Source organism: Neolamprologus brichardi, chromosome 1 (assembly GCF_056152115.1).
Source record: "Neolamprologus brichardi isolate AB-2024 chromosome 1, ASM5615211v1, whole genome shotgun sequence".
NCBI classification, from domain to species: domain Eukaryota; kingdom Metazoa; phylum Chordata; class Actinopteri; order Cichliformes; family Cichlidae; genus Neolamprologus; species Neolamprologus brichardi.
This window is the reverse complement of record NC_142104.1, coordinates 5,300,661-5,324,811: the sequence shown is the minus strand read 5'-3', so window position 1 is coordinate 5,324,811 and position 24,151 is coordinate 5,300,661. Positions and strand designations below refer to the sequence as shown.

At 39.0% G+C, this 24,151-nt stretch overlaps 1 protein-coding gene across 2 annotated transcripts in view; it reads right to left on the bottom strand.

The window, feature by feature from the left end:
• Positions 1 to 10,746: 10,746 nt before the first annotated feature.
• The window catches only part of cdh8 (cadherin 8), a 101,935-nt gene continuing 88,530 nt past the window's right edge, over positions 10,747 to 24,151 (bottom strand). The window contains exons 8-12 of one of the 2 annotated variants that reach the window (XM_006779702.2): positions 20,685 to 20,821; positions 18,056 to 18,177; positions 17,200 to 17,317; positions 13,068 to 13,319; positions 10,747 to 12,890 (exon numbers count right to left, since the gene is read on the bottom strand). In XM_006779702.2, the coding sequence (XP_006779765.2) occupies positions 12,397 to 12,890; positions 13,068 to 13,319; positions 17,200 to 17,317; positions 18,056 to 18,177; positions 20,685 to 20,821 (1,123 nt within the window). In that variant the 3' untranslated portion in view covers positions 10,747 to 12,396. The remainder of the gene's footprint in view (positions 12,891 to 13,067; positions 13,320 to 17,199; positions 17,318 to 18,055; positions 18,178 to 20,684; positions 20,822 to 24,151) is intronic. The other variant, XM_006779703.2, reaches the window with a different exon arrangement.

Below are 24,151 nucleotides of genomic sequence, written 5' to 3'. Positions count from 1 at the left end.
AACTGACTGTAGTTCCAGTAGGCAACATTGCAGACATTGTGGACAGTTACAGGTGCCTCTGAATTCCACAGGCACCTTCCATCCCAAACACCTTCCTAAAAGTTAAACTTTTGTCTCATCAGTACACAGATTTTTTCCTCTTACATATATACACACACACACACACACACACACATATATACACAGTGGTGCATATAAGTGGTCCGCAGGTGCGCATTCACTGTCAAAATAAAAGACGCGCACCAGATAAGAAGTTGCAACGCACGTTTGCGTACATATGATTTTCTGAAGGAGGACAGACATTTGTTTAGATCTCCTAGCAAGCAAGCAAGCTCCTTTAAGCAATTACTTTGGTGTTCCTCCACCTGCAAAGAAATGTCAGAAGGGGTCCGAACCGCAAAAGAAGCGCTTATTCTTCAAAAAGTGGTTGCAGGAGGTGAGCTGGCTTCAGACAAATGATGAACGCACAGAGATGTGGTGCAGAATATGCAGTGAAAATCCCACTCTAGCAGACAAAAACAGTGCCTTTTATATGTATGCAAACGTGCGTTGCAACTTCTTATCTGGTACGGGTATTTTATTTTGACAGCGAATGCGCACCTGCGGACCATATATGTGCACCCAGCATATATATATATATATATATATATATATATATATATATATATATATATATATATTAGGGGTGCAACGATACTCGTATCGATATTGAACCGTTCGATACAGTGCTTTCGGTTCGGTATGCATATGTATCGAACAATACAACATTTTTAATTTATTTTATCAACTTTCCTTCTGACGGTGCTGTCTGTGTTGAGCGCTCAGTGGATCTGCGCTCGACAGTGCAGCCTAGGCAGAGTAGTCGAACGCAGATTCACTGAGCGTAGGGCAAGCTAGCGAGACAGAAGCTAGGCTAGTTGCAACATGGCAAATTGAACCTCCCCCACCCTCATTCAGATCTGGCGTTTGGAACTATTTTGGTTTTAATGTGACGTATGACCCTGAAGGTAAGCGTGTCATGGACAAAAGTAAAACAGTATGTTGGATGTGCCAGCAATGCTCAATTGGTGGGAACTAGTGTGTTAGCGCAGTTAGCTCGTTAATGTGTTGACGTCTTCCAGCCCCACTCATGAGGCGATCCGCGGTAGCTCGTTAACGGAGATTTGCCGTGTTGTGATGTTAACGTCATTTCAGATTAACGCTGACAGCACTAGTGGGAACACAACCAATATGACTGCACATTTACTCGACATCATCCTAGTGCAAAGACAAGTGGAAGCAGACAAAAACAAGCACGCATGCTACAAACTTTACCTGAGTCATTTCGACAGTCGTTAGCGCATGATTCTCCTTATGGGGACCTGATATGTTTAATATGCTGCTGAGAATATAGCCCAGAAGAAGCGTATAGTATAGCTTTTATTTTGGAAAGAGACATTTCTCCATAATAAACTCTCTTTTCCAAAGATGAGTGATTCCTCAATCAGATACAGGGCTCGCAAAATCGCTAGCCCGACGTCCTGGGGCTTTTTTCCAGTCGGGCTACCAAAATCTATCTCTGCCCTGCCCGTCGGCCTATTGTAGGAAGGAAAAATATATGTCAATGCTTTTGCATTCTTTCGGAAATGTAGCTGGGTAATTATGTCATTGGCATCGGCCACTGTCAATATGTGACATACTGAAATCGCTTTGAATTTGCGCTTGTTTTTTGCTTTCACTTTGCAATCACGTGAACTGTGTATAGAAAGCGACAGTACTGATTGGTGAGTGATGATAATTTGCGCACCAATTCCTCTGACATCGTCTTATCAATCGTTAGCTTACTATGCAAACATGACAAGTGAAATCTCCCGCAGCTTAAACATGTGAGAGGTTGATCGCGCAGAGAATTGCTGAGCGTCATGTGAGTGCGTGTGTAAAAGCAGCAGGATATATATTTTAGTTCTGCTGAGCCAAATAAGACAGGTCAGCGTGAAGAAGTGACAAAACGGAAAAGTTATGACGAATCAGACTATAAGGCAAAAAGAAAGTGCAGCTTTATGGTTTCATGGACAAAATCATTTCTGTGGCTGCAATATGACGAGCTAAATAACCAGGGCTGCACATAAGTGGTCCGCAGGTGCGCATTCGCTGTCAAAATAAAAACGCGCACAAGATAAGAAGTTGCAACGCCTGTTTGCGTACATAAGATTTTCAGGAGGAGGACAGACATTTGTTTAGAACTCTTAAAGATGTTGAAGAAGCTCCTTTAAGCAATTACTGTGATGTTCCTCCACCTCCAAAGAAATGTCAGAAGGAGTCCGAACCACAAAAGAAGCGCGTATTCTCGGAAAAGTGGTTGCAGGAGGTGAGCTGGCTTCAAACAAATGATGAACGCACAGAGATGTGGTGCAGAATGTGCCGTGAAAATTTAATAAATGACAAATTAATAAAAAGGCATGAACATTTTTTTTGTATCGAAAAAATATCGAACCGTGACACCAAAGTATCGAACCGAACCGAACCGTGAATTTTGTGTATCGTTGCACCCCTAATATATATATATATATATATATATATATATATATATACATATAATGGAAAAAAATCATTTAGTTTCTTTGAATTGTCTAAACTTTCTCGACCTGGAAAAGTTGCAGCACATAGCAGATTGCACCCATTTGTCATAAAAGGCAAAAAAGGCGTTTTGAGTCTCTTGATAGAACTAGATAAATTCCCTCCATCACATCTTGAAGTGACAATGTGGTAAGTCATTTTGTCCTGACTATATCAGCTCTATTCTTACCACACAGGCTAATACATCATTGAAAAAAGTGCTGATAAAGAAAGTTTAATTGCTAGGTAATTAACTACATCAAAAGTTAAAACATTTTCCATGTTACTGGAGAGCATTGCAGTAGACCTTAATGAACCAGTGTACAATGATTAACTCATGTATGCCATGTCTACATTATGACCACTGCATCTGCTGCTTAAATGGTAAATAAGTAATCATTACTTCTTTATGTTCAGATTAGATTTTTTTTACATTCTTTAAAATGGTGCAGTTTATGTCAATACAATAGGTACAATACTGCTTTTATGTGCCCTTAAATAGGGTGTGAACAATACTTATTTGTTTTTAAATTTTATTTAGTATTTAATACTATCAACTAAAAAATCAGCATATAAGAATCATTTATGTCACAGTCTTATTTTGTTAAAAGTCAGAAAAAACATTTGGAATTTACAAAACATATATATGTAAAATACTCTAAGCCCCTAATCTACTGCTGCTGTCATCTATTAAGAATAATATGCTTTCAGGAAGAGGAGATGAACCAAATATGGGTGACTGAAGGCTGATTGTATAACAAAATATGAGTTGTTTTATTGATTTATTTTAACCAATGCAAGAGATGAACTGAAACTCAGTAAAAAAAAATGGAGCAACTCAAAAGACACACTAAGCATGGAGATGGGAATGTGAGATGGACTCACATCAGACATGAAAACAGAGACCAGGAGCCAGGAACTGAGTTCAAAACTCAATTTCTGCGCCATGTCCTGGATCTGCCCAGGGGCCTCTGCTGGGATATGCTTGTAAATCTCACCTGGGAGGCACCCAGGAGGCATCCTAGTTAGATGTCCAAACCACCTCAGTGATAAGGAGATGCGATTCTGCTTTGAGCATCTCCTGAATGACTGTGATCCTCACCTTATCTTTAAGGGAGAACCTATCCACCCTTTAGACAAAGCTTAATAAACAGATGTTTAAGTATCTGGGGCCTTGTTCACAAGTGAATGGAGAGTGGAACAAGAAAGTGAAAGATGGATTAGTTCATTACTGCTGGTGCTGTACTGGTTGGTCATTGTGTAGAAAGAGCTGAGTTGTGTTAAATATTTAAGTTTATGGTAATTGCTGATTTAGAGTGCTAAATACAGGGGTGCATAGACTAAACTTGTTTTCCATTTGGACATTATGGAAAGCATTGAAAAATACATATTTCAGCTGTAACTCTCAATAGCGCAGTGTCTAACCAGCTCTACGTGTCTGCTCATAAAACCTGAACTGAACTCCAGCAGGACCAAGTTTCTTCCATCCCAAGAGCAGCTGTGAGGGTTCCGATCTGCTCAGGAACCAATTTGGATTCCAGCAGGTTTTTGGCTGAAGCTGAGAAAACAGTGCATGACAGAAACGGCAGGACAGTTATGGTGCATTTCTGCTGGCTGTGCTATCCACCAACAGAGGTGCTAATTAATGCTAATTGCAAGAGGGGTCAATTATACACTCCATGGTGCATGATTAGGACCACCGTGTTAGCGACCAATGAATCAAAACAACAGCTATCCTCTCTGCTGCTAAAACTGGAGCCCACACACAAACACACACCTAAAAAACAAAGAAAAAAAAAAACCCATATTGGTGCTGAATTAAAGGTATAATAAGAGACTTTATGTTTTTCCAAGGAATGACCAGAATATTTTTGAAAGATAGATTACAGCTGAAAACCATAATTTAACATATACTTGGATTTGTGAATACATTTCTGATTAAAAACTACCTTCCAGGCTCTTGAACAATAAATGTACATAAAGAAAAATTTAGTTGCGTGTATGTTTGCCTGCTTGTAGCTGAGGATACTGAAAAAAAGAAAATAAAGAGTCTGAATGAATGAATTCAATGTTTTTTGTGGCTGGATTTCTGCTGTAGCTTTTTTTGGTTTTGCATTCTTGGAACACAAAATTTATTTATATATTTTTTTTAGTTACCGGCTGACACAAATCAACAAACCAGAAGGAATGGAAGTTCCAACTGTAGCTTAACTGAATGTCAAAGTTTGCTGACTGAGATTTGGTCACACAGTCTTGCATGTCAGGAAAAGTTTGAACAGTGCTAGGAGAATGAATTAGTCCAGCAGCTGGGACCATATGGTGTTTGTGTGGTTTGGCGGTTCAGTGACCAGTGGTGAAAACACAAGATTAGTTAGACCATTCTCATGATTCTTTTCCTGGTAAGATTTAATCCCTTCAAATCGCTTTCCATTCTGGAAACAAGCCTAGAGACAGTTTTTCTTTAATGTTGGGTGTTTTCTTTTCTGTTTTTTTGTTTTTTGCTATTATCATTTGTGTAGAAACATCCATGTATCCCATTATCGCTGTACCTGAATCCAGTTTTTACTTTGATATTCTTTTGTAGTGAAGATCAAAGTGGACTAAATTAGATATGTAAACACTGTTTGATGGAACATAATTAAAAAGTTACTTTTAAGGTTATCCTCTCTGAATAAGTTCAATCATAATGAAGGAATAAATTCATAGACTAAAGAAACAGGTTTATTTGTGAATTCTGTTGGGATTTTATTGAGAGAAAAGGTAAGAAAAGTATTTAAGAGAAACTGTACAGGGCTTAGTTTTTCATACTATGTACAGTATGTATTTGGAAGGCTAATGATTTCTTTTAGCAATATCTTTATGAGCAGCTCAGTGAGTTAGATTACAAATATTAAATTTTTTGAGTTATTTTCAATCCTAAGACAGGGGATGTATGTACTACTAATACTAATAATAATAATAATAATAATAACTTTATTTATAAAGCGCTTTCAAACAAAGTGCTGTACAACTAAGAGATAAATAGAATAAAAGCGATACATAGCAATACAGGTAAAAGACACAATACAAATTAAAAACAATAAAAATTTAAAAACTAAAAGCCATAGAATTAAGACATGTAGGATAGTGTGAACAAATGTGTCTTCAACTCAGTTTAAAAAACCTCCACAGAGCATGCCTGCCGAATATCTCGAGGGAGGTTGTTCCACAGAAACGGGGCACGAAAAGAAAAAGCTCTCCAATTGTTTTTTTTCTGGATTTAGGAACTTGAGTGCTGAGATCGTAGAGCACAAGATGGAACATAAAGGTGTAAAAGGTCGGAGAGGTATTATTATTATTATTATTATTATTATTATTATTATGTACTAATAGGCAAATGAAAGTCCTACTAAAAGCTGCACAATTATTGTCTTTCGGTTGGTCATTGTTAATTTAACTTTGGGAACTAAATCTGCAGCTAAAATGTTGAGAACGTTAGGATAAACTTATATATTACTTATATTCAAATTCAAATTGTATTTGTCACATACACAGTCGTACACAGTACGATATGCAGTGAAATGCTTAGACAACTGCTCGTGACCTAAAATAAAAGACTATGAATAGGATAGGAAAAAAATATGAAAATTAAAATGAAGGGTAAATTTAACTAGGAAAGAATAAAATAAAATATAAAAATTAAAGTTAAAAATAAAATAACTGTACAACAAAATACAAAATGCACAATATAGAAAATATATAAGAATATATGAAGAAATATAGAACAATAAGAGCAGCTGTACGAGTAATAAATGGTAACGAAAGAAATGTAATGTCCAGGGTTGTATCCACATATTTAAGTGTCTTGTGCAGTGCAAATATGCTTAAAAGTGATTTATTTAAGTGAATTGTGATAGAGTGATTTGATTAGATGACCACGCAGTGGAGTTGTGCAGTGACCACTAGTGTGAACAAATGTCCAGAATGTCCAGTGTGTGTGTGTAAAAACCATATGTGTGGGTCAGTACTATGTGGTGGTGTGATTGAGAGACCGTATCGCCTGCGGGAAGAAGCGTCTCCTCAGTCTCTCTGTGTTGGTCTTCAGAGATGTGTTACATTTGATTTGTTAAAGTTTTTAATTGTCATTACTGAAATTCTAAACCATATCACTTTTATAAAATAGCAATAGCTGATAGGATGAATAGTGTCCTGCAGCAGTATAGCATGTTTCAATCAAGCTTTGTTCTTTTCAAGCTCATTAGCTCTTTGGTTAATTGCTTTATCATGAAGCTTAGTGTTAGACATGATCTTGAATTAGCAAGATGATTCCTAACTCAAGACTTCAGCTCACTGAAGGAATTCCTCCCATTCAGACTGCTGCCAATCATTTTTCTACCGTACTTCTCATTCCTCTATTCTCTGACACTTTTAAAATTAGATCAGTGGAAACCACCTCCAATTTTCCCAAATCCCCCATCAGTGGTCCTCACCCGTTCCAACACTACCAGTAAATATTAATAAAGCCAAGGTGAATATGAAATAAATAAATAAAAAAACACAAAAAACTAAACACGCACACACAAAAACAAATAAAATAAAAAAACACAAGAAGAAAAAAATGTGATATCTGTAGCTCAAAGCCAGAATAGAAAGCAGCTTTCTTAATTTGTATGCACCAAAGTTTGTTTATAATTGGGGGCATCTCTGCCAGGCAACAGTAATTACAGTTTCTACACCACACGAGTGGAAGCCACAGGGCTGCCATATAAAATCTGGCACATATCAGCAGGGAACAACGAGCGCAAAGTTGTCACCCGAGGGACACTCCTATTACGTGACAAAAGTGAGAAGGTAATTTGATTTACTCTTTAGTTAGGCAACTTCTGTCAAACCTGCAGCCATACACAGCAGTGGGGGGAGCATGAAGATTGACTACAAATGAGTTTGCTGACCTGCCGGGGTCGCACATTCCAAAAAACAATTTGTGCTATCATTTAGCTGAAGATATCAGTTGCTAAAATGTGTTCCATGGCTGATTTTGAGTAATGGTTCAGGTGCATAAAGATAACAGCCTTCAGGCTTAACATTATATCCAAACCCAGAGGCCAATAGCATCTGAAAAACTAAGACCACTCTGGCAAGTTTGGAAAACTAAATGGTGAATAATAGTGTGTAGAATCACATTTTTTTTTGGTTTGTAATTTAAATGTAACTATACACTATAACTAGTATTTGTATTGTTTTCATCGCAGCAGTATTAGCTGTGCATGTGCACTCTTTATATGCTGTAGGCATATGTGTAAGCAGATTAGCATGATTTTTTTGTCTTTCAGCTCAGTGAGGCAGTGTCTGTATTTGATACTATCAAAGCTTTTTTTGTATTTATGAGAAACCTTGATATAAGATTAACCTGTAAAAATTCTAATCTTCCAACAAGATTAACAGAAAGAAGACATCAAGAAAAGGAAATATCGTTAAGAAATAACACTATAAAGGCCAGGAAACAGGAAATCTTCCTCCAAAAACATAGATAAATAAATAGCATGGTCAGATGAGCTTTACTGTAACACAATAGAATCTCTCTGGTTTATATCCGAGAGGAGTAATAAATCAGGTTTAATACACAATGGTATCTTGATATGGCACAGTTTAAATGCTAAGACTAACAAAATGTTTTAGATATTGACAAATGTGTAAAAATGCACCCAGCATGTGTAATGCGTCTCGATTCTATCCTTCTTTCCCTCACTGACTCTGCAACCATAAATGACTGCTGTGTTCCAATCTGCATGACAAAGCAGTACAAAGTTCAGTCCTGCTGCACTGTTGGCTACATTCTCGCAAAACTAGAACTATTCCATCTTCATAATGTTAAAATGATAAACTAAATTCTTAAGACAGCACAATTTCTTCAAGTAAGTGGCAACTTTTAAGGATGAAAGGTTACCTTCAACATGACAGCTGTTTTCAAGGCAAGTAAACTGGCTGAGAAAGGGGAAAATGATAAACACTGACATTCTTTTTCTCTATTGATGTATTTCCTTATCTTGATGCTGCTTTTAGGATGCAGGTTTAGTCTTAGGCTGTTTTAACAGAATACTAACTCAAGTGGGTTAGAAGTCCATTTTTGCTTTCCAAAGCAACATCAACAACACAGCAAAACTGATTTTTATAGCATTCAAGCAGCGCAGGGCCAAAGTATGCTAGGTGACTAAGTGAAGAACGGTGTGGGAAATATCTTCTGTCTTTATCATGCTGTCTGATGATGCACAAACTTGCCAGAAGCATTTTTAGAGAACCAGCACAGCCATCCCGTTGTTTGGAGAATGGGTCCACTTGTGTCTGCTGATCTTAGATTCTGTTCTTTTGTATTTGTCTGTTTCTTGAACATCCAAAACATTGCAGGAGCTCTTTTGTGCTGATGTCTTGCAGTATCCCTTCTGGTGTATTTCCTTTAAATCTGAGTGCACTTTTGTGTGAAAATGTAAATGATTTTGCTTTTTTAAATTGGTCTTCTTCAACTAATTTATATACTTGAATCTTACTTTCAGGAAGTTTAGGAACTTGCAGGCACAAGGTAATGAACATAGCTTAAACAACAGTGGTAGCCTAATATTTCAGTAGTCAGCCAAGTTGGCCTGTTCTCAGATGTCTTACTGACATTTTGTCAAAGCTGCTTGTATCCAGTGTTGGGGAGTAACGGAATACATGTACCGCCGTTACGTATTTAAAATACCAAATATGAGTAACTGTATTCCGTTACAGTTACCGTTTAAAAAGGTGGTATTTAGAATACAGTTACTTTGTTGAAATAAATGGATTACACGGCGGTACTTCGCTGTTTCATATTGTGGCGGGTCAGGACTGTTTGGGTTTTGTTTGACAGCTACGTTCTGTTGTTCCAGGTGGCAGCGTTACGGTTGCCATGGTTACAGGGTGACACTCTCTCTCTCTGCGTGTTTCCTGGTTGAGAGAGGCCTTTTTGTTGTTGTTGTGCTAAGCTAATAGACAGAATGCTACCGGTATAGCTCTAAAGAATGTAGCATCATAGGCAGTGTAGTCCGTGCTGCAGGGAGAATGGACTGCCATACACGTTATGTGTCTGTGAGCGAGGGAGGGAGAAAAAGGAAAAGTAGAGCTGTCATCGAGCAAAAACGGGAGCTGGAAGCATGTAAATATAATAATAACCACTGCAGCCAAGAAGAGTGCCTGACGAGCCCAGTTGTAAGTAAGCTATTAAGACTCGACTGTACACCGTGTTCGTGTTTTCCTCCAAAAACAATAAGTTCTGTTGGAGCAGCCTTTCAACACCTCTCTCTGTCTCTTGCTAGAAAAGTTGATCCAGACAACAAAGTAAAGCTAGTTTTCAGCTACGAGCCCGACACAGAACTCACCATATTAGCCAGAGGTCCCTTTACTACGGTTCAGTAACAGTAATAAATCACAGCAATAGTACATTCATGTAGTTGTAAACAGCATGATAATATATTAAGTAATCCAAAGTATTCAGAATACGTTACTCTCATTGAGTAACGTAACAGAATACGTTACAGAATACATTTTGGGGCATGTATTCTGTATTCTGTAATGGAATACATTGAGTATTGTAATGGAGTCCCATTGAAAACCATGGTGGTGGGGCTACCCCTGTAGCATACCTGACAGAGCTGCCTAGTTGTTGCTGTAGCTGCCTGGGTTTCAGTCATCCCCCGGCCATTTGCTGCATGTCATTCCCTCACTTTGTCTCCCCAGCCTTCTCTCTGTTCTACAATATCGCAATCAAATGTACACGTTCTTGTTCTTTAAAAATGGCAGATTAGCTCTCAAAGTCCAGTGGTGGGGCAGTCCATCAGTAGTGTACAACTTGTGTCTAACGTATCTTAGCAATGCCTGTGACACCAAAGAGAATATCAGTACTTGATGGCCGTGGTCCTGTTTTGTTATGTCTGTAAAACATGCTTTCTGCTATACTATTCGTAGTCTCCAGGCAAGGATGACCTTGATGACACTGGCATGATGTCATCAGGGTTACTTTTTCAAATATTTGCCCAAGGATGACTCTGTGCTTTGTGTCACTAAGCTGACTTGAAAATTGTCCTCATAGCACTGTCTTCAACGTTTTGTAGTGTTGACCTCCAGCCTGTATAAGAAAAGCACACTCATTCGGCAATATTTATAAAAATATATTTCACGAAGTAGGAAACAATACAGGGTATCTTAGATTACAGTACAGGGAGTAAATAATTGAACATACACATTTATAAGCATTAAAGCACAGTAGAAAATATGATCTGCATGTAGGACTATTCCATATATATTGTTTAGTCTACCGAGAACTGCCATAATACTGTATCAGTACAAACTGAGTATGCACGCAGCTGTAGTGCCATTGAAATTCTCATAATGTGCAAGAGCTAACGTGCAGAGACAAAACCTACCACCTCATTGAAAGCTAATGACGTTAGCAGTAACTCTATGTACAGTACAAGTCTTTTTATTGATATCATACAGTGTAAGCACAATATGCACATGGTCTCGATCCGCAAATTCATTTTTCTTGGGCTAACACAATCTGTGTTTCCTAAATGAGATTTGATGTTTAAAAAGAGTCACTTAGTTCTCAATTGGACTATTGTGCTCAGACGCTGCACCTCGGAATATATTACGAAATATATTTTACACAGAATTAGCATGTGTCAGAAAGATCCCGTTTCTGAAGTCCCAATTAATGAATTCATCTGCATTGCTACAGTAACCTAGAGGTCTTGTTTGCCTGCTTAAATCTAATCTACATCGTCAACTGCAATAGGTTTATGATACGGTTTGGCTGTTATGAAATAGTGTTTGAGTGGTTAGAAAAAAAACTGTTGAATGTGAAATAATCTGAACACACTCACTTCAAATAGTCAGCACAGAAAAAAAAAAGACTTAGGAGCAGATATACAAAAACTCAGAACAATAATGAAGAATCAACACATCTCTTGTCAAAAACAGTAGATTACAATTGTATTTAATGTTGCTTCTGTAAAAAGAAGGCCTCAGAGTTTCTACATTTCTCTTTTTTGTCTTCACTTCAGTCTTTTATAGGCTAGTAACGCTTGCAACCCACACCTGTAGCATGTAAATACAAAGAGTTGTATAAAGCAAGCCTTTCTGGGCTTTAGATAGTTTATAAATGTGGCCACCAGAGAACATATCAAATGATAACAAATTCACCTTAAAGCCAATACTGGTTTGTCTTTTTGCTTTTTTTTCAAATCATACATACATTCATCATTGTAATGAAGACCATATATTGCTTTGTCATTGTCTTGTTCCTTGCAGTCACCATCAGCTGGGTGGCTTAGGGAGACAGGAAACCCTCTCCACCTTCTGTAGTCCACCTTGTTGTCCACGGAGCATCGAGCATGGTGTCCGCTCAAGCTTCAGAGAACCCAAAAATATCTGTTCACTGAGCAACTACCAGCAATGCCAGGGTTTTTCTGCTACTGGTAGTCACAGTAAATGACTAACACCCAAAATACTGCTAGACACTCCACAACGGAATCTAAGTTACACTCCACAAGAATCATAGATCTCCTAATAAAGACATTGTTTGGCTGAACAATTATAATGCGTTTGACATAGTAGATGACAACTGCTATACCTCACTCTAAAAAGATTACAAAAAGGTGGCCTCCCTTGTTATTAACTGTTTTTTTTTTCTTTTTAAACACCAGTTTCTAAAAGCCAACAAACCCGCTAGCGTTCAATACACAAGTATGTGGACAGAAAAAAAAATCGTAAGTCTTTTTTTTTTGTTTGTTTTTAAGAAATCAAAGGTCAGGTCTCACGGTCACTCTCACCCACAGAGTAGAGCTCCCCAAGTCTTCTGAAGCGTGGACCCCATTCTCTGAGATAGTCATAGTTCTGGTCAGAGTCTGATGACGCTGTCTCCAGTGAGCTGAGGGAGCCAGCAATGGATCCCCGGCCCTCGTATCCATAGATCTGGATGGAGTCGTAAGGTGGTGCTGTTGGATCATTGTCTGCCTCGTGGAGCCGTACGTTGATGAATTCATCTACATCCACACCATTTGGACCCGAATGTTGACCTGCTCGTGGCATAAACTGCAGGTCAGGCTTGATATCCTTGCGTGGCAGGTACCCATTGATGCCATCCGGGTTCTGCAGCGTGGCAATGTCAAATGCTTCGGTGTCCTCCTCACCTCCTCCTTCATCGTCGTAACGGATAATATTCTCCCTCACATCTTCGTCATCCTTGATAATCAGAGGCTCGTTCTTGTGTCTCCTCAAGGTCACGAATAGTACTACTATTACTGTCAGAAAGAAAGATTGAAAAATAGGTAGAAAAATACACGGAAAACTAGGTTAGGATTGGTCAAGTGGATTTTGTGTTAGTACAAGTACATTTTTTATGGAGGAAAAAAATCTATGATGTCTACAACATCCATTAAACTTCAATGGAATGATGCACAACAGAACGGATACCTCACCTAGCAGTAGTATAATGCAGGCAAGGATGGCAATTAAAGCCCCCATACTAAGTCCAATGGGTAAGACATACGCCTCCACGTTGCAAGACTGGACAATGCCATCCTTACTGCACCCGCAGACTCTGATCGTCAAGGTGTTGGTGCTGCTCATCGGTGGATTCCCATTGTCCGTCACAATGATTGGCAGGAAGTACATCTCCTGTTTCTGTCGTCGGAAGGTATCATGCTTGGCTAGAACACTGATTGAATTGTCTGTCAGAGAGATGTAAAGCCAGAGATGAATTTTTGCAAGGGCGTGAGAAAAACCCATTATTATTCATGGTGGTGACAGACTGAAGTTCAATTATTAAATTGTGTGAAGATCAGTGCAGCATGAGGGTAAACTAATTTCACATCAATCGCCATTAGGCTTTTTAGCATTCTCACATCCCAATGCTGTAGATAGATTCCAACCACCTTCCTTCGTTTCTCTACAGTCCAATTTGAGGATTGTGAAGAAAGGTGAACCTGAATTCACCGTCCCTCTTTGAAAGTGGAGGAAATGAAGGGACCACGGCAGGCGACACTGGCTAAGAAGATGGCACATGTCGACCCAGAAAGGTGCCAGCTGCTCTTTGATGGCACTTCTGTGAAGCTGTCTGCTCATTAGCTGGCACTCCTTAGCCTCCTCACATTATCAAACACTTGCAGTCCCATAAGAACCTACTCCTGCTGATCTTATGGAAAACATACAAGATTTCTGATAGTCTAACCTTTGCCTCGCAGCTTGAGGGTATGCGGAAGAGAGGGGGGAAAACAGATCTGGTGATACAGAGAGAAGGGCCAAGTTGAAACATTCGTGTTGACAGAGCAAACTTAATCATAAGATGGAAGACTTCATGATAGAATTATTTGCTTTGCACAATCTGTAATTGATGTGAACATATGCTCAGATTTATTTTCTTATGAGTGCTGCCACAAAGTGATACACTCTGCTTTGTGAGCGCCGACATGTCCCTTTTTATTTAGATCATTGAGCACTGCATAGTAAGAAGTATAAACTATAGTGAAGTAAACCATTGGGGCATGTTCTGATATGCAGATGATTTGCATTTTCCTAGCAACTATTGATGGTAAAAAATAGAATCGCCAATCGACAGACGGAGTTTCTACTCAAAGAGAAAGACAGCTGTGCACATAACCTTCAAACAGACTGAACTCACTAGGTTTACAACAATGCTGTTTTTATTACCTTTTATATATTAGGGCACTTGAACAGTGTTTCATCTACTGACTGTTAGCGTTCTGATGAACACTGTGTACATTGAAATATTAATTGTCACTATGACAAAAGCAAAGCCTTATTTAAATTAAGATTTGCTATAAATAACGTATTATGTGGGAGGCTACAAATGACAGCAGTGACAGCAAAAGTGACACCAACGGTCTAAACACTTTCAAATTCCCGATGCCTCTGAAGTTTTGCAACCTACATAAATTAAATGTTTTATAACCTAACATGAAAGGATCTAAGAAGTGAAAGAGGTCATATTGGTAGGGCCAAATTTGCCTAGAAATAAATATACAAAATGCTTAGGGTGTCAGTTTGTGTCACAGTTGTATTGTGTCCTCATTATTGGCACGTCATTGTATGCTGTATAATCACAGACACTAATAATTAGTCCCTAAAAAAGCCTTTCCTTAAATCTGAGTGTAAGACTACATGTTTCACTGACAATCTTTCAGCATCAACAACATTAACAAAATTAACTTGCAGCAGTAAATGTTGTTTATAGAGCCGGAGACAATTTTGTGTTAACATGCAGTAAAGGCTCATTCAGCAGTGGTGATGTCAGATTTAACTGACTGACACTTGCAGGTAAAGTTTGAAGCTGTTCGGTGTACAGCTAATTGGCTAATTAGCCTGCAAAATTACATTAGCAAGCACTTTTCCTTTGCTAACCTTTGTCTTGTAGCTGGTTCAGCAAGTCGGGGTGCAAGACACAATTCTTTGGTGTTGTAGGAGGAAAGAGGGGGCATAATGACAAAACTTTGGGCAGTCTGAATAGTTACACTCTTATTTGAAAAGTCTGTTTATATTTAAATTTTTAAGAGACGATGTATCATAACCAGTAACTGCAATATGGACTGCTGCAGTTACTGGCCAGTGCTACTTGTCCCGCTCACAATGATGCTAAAAACGAGGCAACATGGTTTTAAGTAGAGGTAAAGTGAAGGAGCAATTTTAGAGAAAATTATTCAGCATCTAACTGTCTGTCTAACTGTATTAGGTCCTAGATTACAAGGTTGCAGTTTAACACTGTGTGGATTGCATATGTAGATTGTGTGCAGCAGGCACTCTGGCAATCTGGCAATCAAAAGCAGATAAACACATGCACGGTGCATGCATGTATGACATTTATTCATAATATACCTTGATGGTCATGGAAATAGAAGGACACCTAGAGATGAACCTCAAATATTGGAGGCACCCAGGAAAAAAAAAAGTGTTGCCAAGTAGGAATTAAATTTTTGATGGACCCTTTAATTTTATAATAAACAAGGATCGCTCTGAATAGTCACAAGTATAAAGATAATTCTAAAATGCGATGTAGAATTGAAAGGAGATGATTCTGTTCTATTAATGACGATAAAGCAGTACCTGTCAAAGATCGTTTGACATTCGCCACCAGAAACTGTAGCGGTAAAACCCTTGAGCATAATGAATTTAGCAATAGTACATTTTATTCCTAATGTGTTGAACACTGCATTTGTAAAAGGAACATTGTGTTATTTCCTCATACAAACGTTAGTGTGAAAATAATGTCTGTCAGCAGAATTACATTTTTTTTGGTGAGTATGTTGTCTCAGCTAAGGATGGGAAGCCCTGCTCTGTTGCATCCCACCTACCGAACACTCAGTTGTGAGGACGCTCAGTATCTTCTATATAGCTGGTCAGAACCTTCGCCATTTTCCCCATGGCAGGCTACCCCTAACCTCTTCACTGTGCATTCCCTACAATTAGACTCATCATCACAAACAAAAGCAGCACACAGAGGCTCACAGGAGCCCGACGCTCTTCACTGAAGTGTCTCCCACAGCTGCCGCCTCAGATAGAAATAGTCACTCAAGTGCAGAGGAATATGGTGCAATGGGCTTTTTTCTGTTTAGAATTAACATTACCATAGACAAGTGGCTGCTGTGGTGTGGTATGTAATATATGGAGCCAAACCACAACACATATTTACTTTTGTTTCAGGCATTTGAGGAAGAGAGGAGGCTTTTTGTTCACTGGTCAAACACAGAGCTGTGCTTTTAGAGGTGAATCATTTCTAGTGGAGGTTTTATCTGTTACATCATCTTAAGAAACTAATAAATTTCCTCTGCACAAAAGGATTCAGGAGCATGCATGTTTTATAAACTTTGAAGTTGATCCAGAGTTAAGACTAAATAATCTGAAGCAAGTCTGTGCTGGTGCAGCCTTTTATTCATAACACGTTGGGATGTTATGCACATATCCTGCCACTGCTGTTCGGAAGCGCGAGGTTTGTTAAAAAATATTATAATAAAAAAAATGGTACCCCACTTGACCTGATTTATACAAACTCATCTTGCATCAAAGAGAGGTAGCAGTAACTTTGCCTACAGCTTCCACATCGAAACAGAAGGCTAGTACCATATGAAGATCTTTCTGCCCCAAGCTGAAACTATTACACAACTCATGGTGAACACAGTCGGTTCAGAGTCGGTAATGAAGGAGAGGCAAGAGAAGAGGAATGGAATAAAAAAACATGAGAAAATGGCAAATAAACCATTCAGAGTATTTAGCAAATAAATGTAGTACCATCTGCCACACTGCGACAGCTCCTAGGAAGTCACCCTACATTTAGCTGAAAGAATACCAGGAAAAGCCATTTGGATCCCATTCATTTAGTTTCCCTCAAAACGCGCTGGGGAGTAAAAAGAAGCTGGTGTCCAGACAATTTCACATCTGCTAATTGTGAGCTACACTGATCCACCAGATTTCATCTCCAGTATGGCTAACGTGCCGCGGGTTAGAGATTAGACTGGAAAGCCATTGAAAAAATTTGCAGAAACTTCAGTCATTCTGCCACAAAAGGCTCATTTTTCTCTGATGTCACCTGCTTCTCACCTTGGTTGTTTTTGATGGTAAAATTGGGGTTGTTTAGCATCTCAGGGACTAAACGATAGTCAAAGTAATGGCCCTGGATTGGGTCATCTTTGTCCACCGCACTGACAGTCTGGATCACCTGTGTTGAAAACAGATACAAAAGCAGATTTACAGAGGAGGGCTCAAAGCCATTAGAGGAGGCAGCCTATTCATTACTCTGTTTTTGCCACCGCAGATTGCCTCAGTGTAATAGTGGCTGGATCATACCTGATGAAATATGTGCCCTATTCATTCCTGGAGTTTGAGATTATTATCAATGAGGTCCTGTCTAGTCTGGCACACTTTCAGGCTCCTGGCTCTATCTGTTAATCTGTCATCATAGGTCTTATCACACTGTATGTCTTTATGATTTATTGGAAATTAGAATTCAGGGATGGCAGGACAGTTTCATCTTTTCTCTGTTTACTTTTTTTTTTCTCTCTCCTCCTTTCAATAAAACTCCCTATGGTATATACACAGGTCCCGTGAATGAGGTCGATTGATGAAAAGGAGAATGCTAAGTACTTGTCCACGATTTTTGGCTGGGGGAAGCATTGTGCCATCTGGAGGAGGACATGAAAGACAGTCTTGAATTATGATCCACTCTGATCAATCCTGACTGCTCTCATTTCCCCTTTGCTCAGCGCACACTGTGTGGAGGGAGGACTGTTGTGGAGAAAAAGGACCGTACTCCCACCTCTGTAGTTTCCCACTGAAATAAATAGCCTATAATTCACTGCGGCCAATCATTACAAAGGAGGAGAAAGAGAAAGAACAGGACAGAGAGTAAGAAATTGATAGATAACTGCTTTGATGAATGAGCGTCTTCTTTCCTTACCTGTCCAGGCTTTCCATTTTCACATAAAAAGGCCTCGTATTCGGTGGCAAATTCGGGTGCATTGTCGTTAATGTCCATTACTCTGATGGCCACAACTGCCCTTGATATCTGACTGTGATTTCCTGATTAGATAGATAGATAGATAGATAGATAGATAGATAGATAGATAGATAGATAGATAGATAGATAGATAGATAGATAGACAGAATCATAAGGAATGAAAAGATGTAGAGGAAAAGTGGAGATGAATAAATAAGAAGAGACAGTGATGGAAAAAATGTTATACTTGAAATCCCAGGTAAATTCTGTGACCTAGTTTTAATTTCCTTTATTTTCCATCTTTATTCTCCCTTCATTTCCTGGGCTGATGGGAGGACAGATGATAAGCCACATCAATCTAAATTTCAGCCAGTATCAACGATGCAAAACAGGATTCTAGGCAACAGAAATGGAAAAAAAATCCTATTCAAAGTGCTTTTGAAAATCCCCTGTACACTGTAATGTTTAAAACATGAGGGTTAAAACATGCATATTAATGAGTCATTGGTAACTGAAGTCTAAAAAGACAATAAAAGGCAGTTTAATTAGATTAGATTTTGATTGGAATTATTCATCACTGGTAATTGACAGTCGCTTTCGAGAGTCTCTGTGAATGGTGTATTTATTAATCAGTGGTGCAAATGCCAACTTTGAAAGCAATTATCTATTAATGTGGACCCGAGAGGGTTGTGTCACCGTGGCCAGTGACAATTGTGATTTTTGTTTAAATTATTTTTATTGATTTGGGAAATTAAATATTTAAGAGAATGCTTTGCAATGTTATTTTAGACGTACACTACATTGTTCTTGAACCGTGCGTGTGTTATTGTAATTTCCTTTCATTTTTACAGATTAGCTACATTGAGGACATGCTTATATACAACATACTTTATGCTGTATACCAGGTACCACATCATAAAGTCAGCATATGTGATCGCATTTTCCCAGAGTTCTCAGATTTCATCTGCTATAAACATTGGGCCACACCAGACAGAGTGAAGCTGCAGCAGCAGAAATCCTGAGTGCCGTGAAAAGTGCCAGACTGCCTTTCACTGCTTATGTACTAGGATAATTCCCGCCATTCCAACAGCTGTTGTCTTTAAGTTACACTGTCACATTTCTATGAAGAAATTAAACCACTGTCACAGAGGATTACATTAATATACATTTCTGAGCATGGAATACCAAATTATTTGCATAAAAACATTAGTTTTTTTTCTTTTTCATAATTTCAGTAAAACCTTAAAATGAAGCAGTAGACACAGTAGAAACTCAGGGCCTTCAGCCTTTCCAGGAGATGAATTGAAAAAGAGGTAAGCAGCGAGGTGAGTGGAAATTGACAGTCTGATAGACAGTGATAGATGGATTAGAGCAGAGGGAGGGGAGACAGTGTGCCCTCCCCTCGCAAGCGATTTCCCCCTAGTAGCAGACAGGGAATAGAATCTGATTAGTCAGATGTCAACTGGTGCGAGGCAGCAGAACGTTCCTCAGTTTGGGTGGCAAATGGCATCGGGATAGAACTGGGAACACATCTATTGCTTTTCACGCCAGAGAAGACACCGGCTTCTCCTCCCCATCCGTGAAGAATAGCAAAACTGCTGTATTTATTTTGGCAAATTCCTATTAGGTGTTCTCAGAGATGCCACTATCTCAAGCCACAGTTACTTTGCCAAGAGGCATGAAAATGTGCTTTCAATGTAAGGGTGCACGACATGACAAGGGAACCAGCTTATCAAATGAGACACATTCAGCTTCTCCAATAGGCTGCTCCGACGGCGGGATTTGTCTTTACCGCATGGCCAAAACATTGCGACAGTGTATGGACTTTTCTTTCTTTCTATTTTCTGACAATTAATATGTGTTTTCTTTGATTAAAGAAAGAAAGCGACAGATAGATGATGAGACATAGAGAGGAGGAAAAGATAGAAGAGAAGAATCAGACAGAAAAAAGTTACAAGCTGTGTAAATTTCTATTCCAATAGCTTAAAGGGGTACATTAAGCTTTATCACAACATACAGCCCCCCTGAAACAATCTGTATGCAAATAAAGCCTTACATATGGTTGGAGCTGTTTGTAGCTCTGCCGGCAAGATTTTCTACGTAGTCAGTGAGTTTTGCGGTTCGCAGATGTTCTCTAATCTGTAATGGATGCTGGCGTTGGAGCAATCCACTCTGGAGCATGTCTTTAAAACTGTTTATTTGATACGTCTTAATGTTCTTGCACTTTCACAAATTGACTACTGAGCTGTTTAATTCAATCAAAACTCAGCAAATTAACGTATTTAATGCCTCTGTGGATTCAAATGCTAATTGTTTGTGCCATACTCTCGGAGCGATTAAAAGTGCTGGTTTAGAAAGCAGCTCTATTCTGTTGAATGGGGAACTTTGTGAAGCAGGTCAGTGATTCCTTTGACTGAGAACACCCATAAAGTTGTTTAAAGGAGTAAGATAGCATACATGTGTTTCTGCTGTTACCCATTAAAAAAAAACAAAAAAAAAACCCAAAGCTTTATTTTCTAAAGCTTTGGGGGTAAATCATTACGGACAGTGTGCACAGCAGGGGAGAACAGAGCCAGCAAATGTTACTTACTGACTTCTGTGGCTGTTACTGTAATATTGTGCCACATGTCTGTCTCTCTGTCCAATGGTTTGGCCAGCGTGATCCTGCCATTGTCCACATTGATGTTGAACTGCCTCTCCAGATCTGTGTGTCGATCAATGAAGTACCTACCAAGATAAACAAACACCAGAAATTTGAGCCAAAACACTGTTGTGGCAGCACCACTGAAGCATCTTTTCTAATCCTTGGGGTGTTGTGCCTAACAGGAGAAACCTGTAGATCAATATTCATTTAAAAACAATTGGAAATCAATAATTATCATCTGAGGAATAATTATTGCCTTCCCATGAACAGCAAGGGGCATTACAGCCTAGAAGCCCTTCCCCCCCATCTAGGCAATGCCTCCTTCCTGCAAAAAAGACCATTAGTACATGTTATGTCAGGGTAAGAGATGTGGTGCTGTTAACCCTGTTTGGGATCTGTCAACACTCAATGGCTCCCAAAGGCTTTGCATTAATGAGTTAGGACAGCATTGTGTCACATACAACACCAACAACAGAGGGGCATGGGGGTGGGGAGGTAATGACTATAACAGGAGTTAAACAGTGACCTGCCTATTAAGAGAACCCTTGTCCGATTTCAGCAAATTATTTATTTTTCTTTTTAAACTAGTAGAAGGAGATGCTTTATTCATTTTTTATTTACGTATTTTTGTCAAGCTGTCCTTTTTCAGACTGAAATTAATCTATGACCCTGCCCGTGACACACTGACTGAGACTTTAAAACAGTTTAAAAAAAATAGTGCAACACATAAAACTCCCCACCCCCAAAAAATAAAAAAAAGCAGAAGCACTGGAATGCACATAAAAGAGAATTTTCTGATGCCACTTGAAGCTGTGAAATCGCTCTTTCATGTTGCAGCACGCACAGCGCCAATTCTTGGGACAAGCCCACACAAAACTGACTAAAAAAGAATCTGTCATTACGGGTCATCTTTGGTTTCACACATTTCATTTGCCATTATGTGTGACTGTCATAAACATCCTACTCACCCAAAACACAAGGCTGCAGTGATTCACGTGAACTAATTACATGTACTGCACAGCACAAGGGTTTCCATACCTCCAGGACACATTGTCCCTGTTACTTTCTCTCTGTTTCCTCACAGTACCCCACCTACCCACCCACAATATTGCAAAAGTATTTTTTTTTTTCTTCCTTTTCTATCCAGCTGGGTCACAAGCTCTTACTAATCCAATCCCCCTATCCAATTCTGAGCAAACCCCCCTTCCCCACACAGACATCCCGGCCATCAGGCACACTGCTCACCCTGTCTCTCCTCCTTCCTCACCCTGGGTCTCATTCTGTCTCACACTGGAACTGCTCATCCCTATCACTGTAGACCTGTTGGCAGGGAGTCTATAGTATTTATGTGAGAGAATGAATGAAAAGACAGAATGGAAAGGAATGCAGAGGAAAGGAAAGAAAAAACTGAAAAAGAGCACCAGAAAATGGCAAAGACAAAGTCACAATAACTATTTATATGAAGAAGGTTGCTGCTTATACAAGAATGGTAGGGAATGAAATAAATAAACCACTGGCCCAGATTCCAATTGTTGGGGAGATGTACCGAGCCGTGACATTTCCATTTTTGAGATGAAATGGTGTAAAATCCTCTAGACGCCAGGCTGGAAGAGGTCCATAAGGACCCCACCCCCCACTACCAACACCCCACCGCTCCTTCTCTTTCTCTCTTGGCCTGCAGACGCAAAGCACTTTCAAGACAGGCAGACAGCAGCAACCCACCTGGGAGCAGCCTCTCTCCTGCAGACTGAGTGGATCCCAGTCAAAGTCTGACAGCCTCACGTGGAAGAGAGGAGACAGACCCTGAAATGTTCTGCCACCTGTCACTCAAACTGACAATGTGATGTGAAAAGAATTAAAAGCAAATAAAAAAAAATGATCTCCAACATTATACGTTCGCAGCTTTCCCGAGTGTGATGTGAGAACAGGTGCAAATGTATTCACGCGTCCGTGTATTTCTATCACATCATTTCAGCTCTGCTTTATGTTTCAGAAGATTTGTTTTTTTCCAAGGCTCTGGACGGGCCTAGGTCAAACAGTTATCCATCATGTTAAGGTTGTTTGTGCCAAATATTTTATAAGTGCTGCAGCCGACATCCAAAAATATTCAGAATCACTATAAACATCATCATCATACATTAGTGGAACATAAGCTCAAATAGCAAAATAGCCACAAGCTATAATTAGACTGTTTTTGTTTGGTTTTTTTGTAATTAGAACTTTGATGTGCACTGCATTTTTCACAGAGTGTCATCTATCAAACAGTGTGGCCAGGATGGGACTTGTCTGTTGCAGTTTATGAGGATGGCCCCTTTTTGCCATGCTAGCTATCACTGGTCATGCTTACTATGCACAGTGATGTCTCTTTTCTTCAGTCAATAACATAGACTAGGAACAAAACCTAATTAAAACCTAATTATATATTATATTACATATTATTAAAAAAAATATTTATGTGTTAAAGGAACAAAAAAGTCAAGTTTGCTTTTGTTCACATTGCTGTGCAGTGGGCCTACTCATAAAGTGCAAAATGAATCATTAAGATGACACTAATGAGTCTATTATAAAATGAGTATATTATGGTTTTTTTTTCCTTTCCCAAAATTAGGCTCTAATTCAGTTTCTCTATAACCAATTTTATATGTCTGTGGAAAAAATGTACACATAAAACAGAAGCATTTCCTAAAAAAATTAAATTAAACAATTTTACATATGGCTTTGGCAATGTTGGAGGGAGTTTGATAAAGTACGATGAATTAAAATATTCAAATACAATGAAAAACCAAGAGAAAATGTTATGATAATAATAAATGAAACATTTGTAAAGTTTTCATTAGTTCAAATCGGTTAGAGTTAAAAGTTCAAAAAAGTTATTTAGGCTACGTTCACTCTGCAGGTCTTGATGCTCAATTCCGATTTTTTGATCAAATCCGATTTTTTTGTCTGCTCGTTCACACTACAAATAAAATGCGACAGCAAACGCGCTCCAGTGTGAACGCTCAAAGCGGCCCGCATGCGCAAAAGAAGATGTCACACACAACGCGCTCTGTTTAGACCCCTTAATATAAAGACTTCGGACTTCACGTTTCCCAATTTTTGCTTTAAGTTATTTTGTTATTTACATAATAATGTAGATAACCTAATAATGATCCTTATTGCTGTTTTAGAGGAGCGGTGCTTCAAAGGATAGTTGCAGATTTCTGTCAGAATCTGCAGATTATACAGTACAAATAAAATGTTCATGTTTCTCCAACGTTGTCTTCCCAACAGTTTCACCGGATGGCCAGGAAGCGTTCGGGATGTCTTCTCGGGCGCTGATAATTGGCGTCTGTCTTGTGTCAGTGACGTAAAAGACGGATTTAATGCGACTTGACGTTCAAACAGCAGTCGCTTTCTGAAACATCGGATATGTA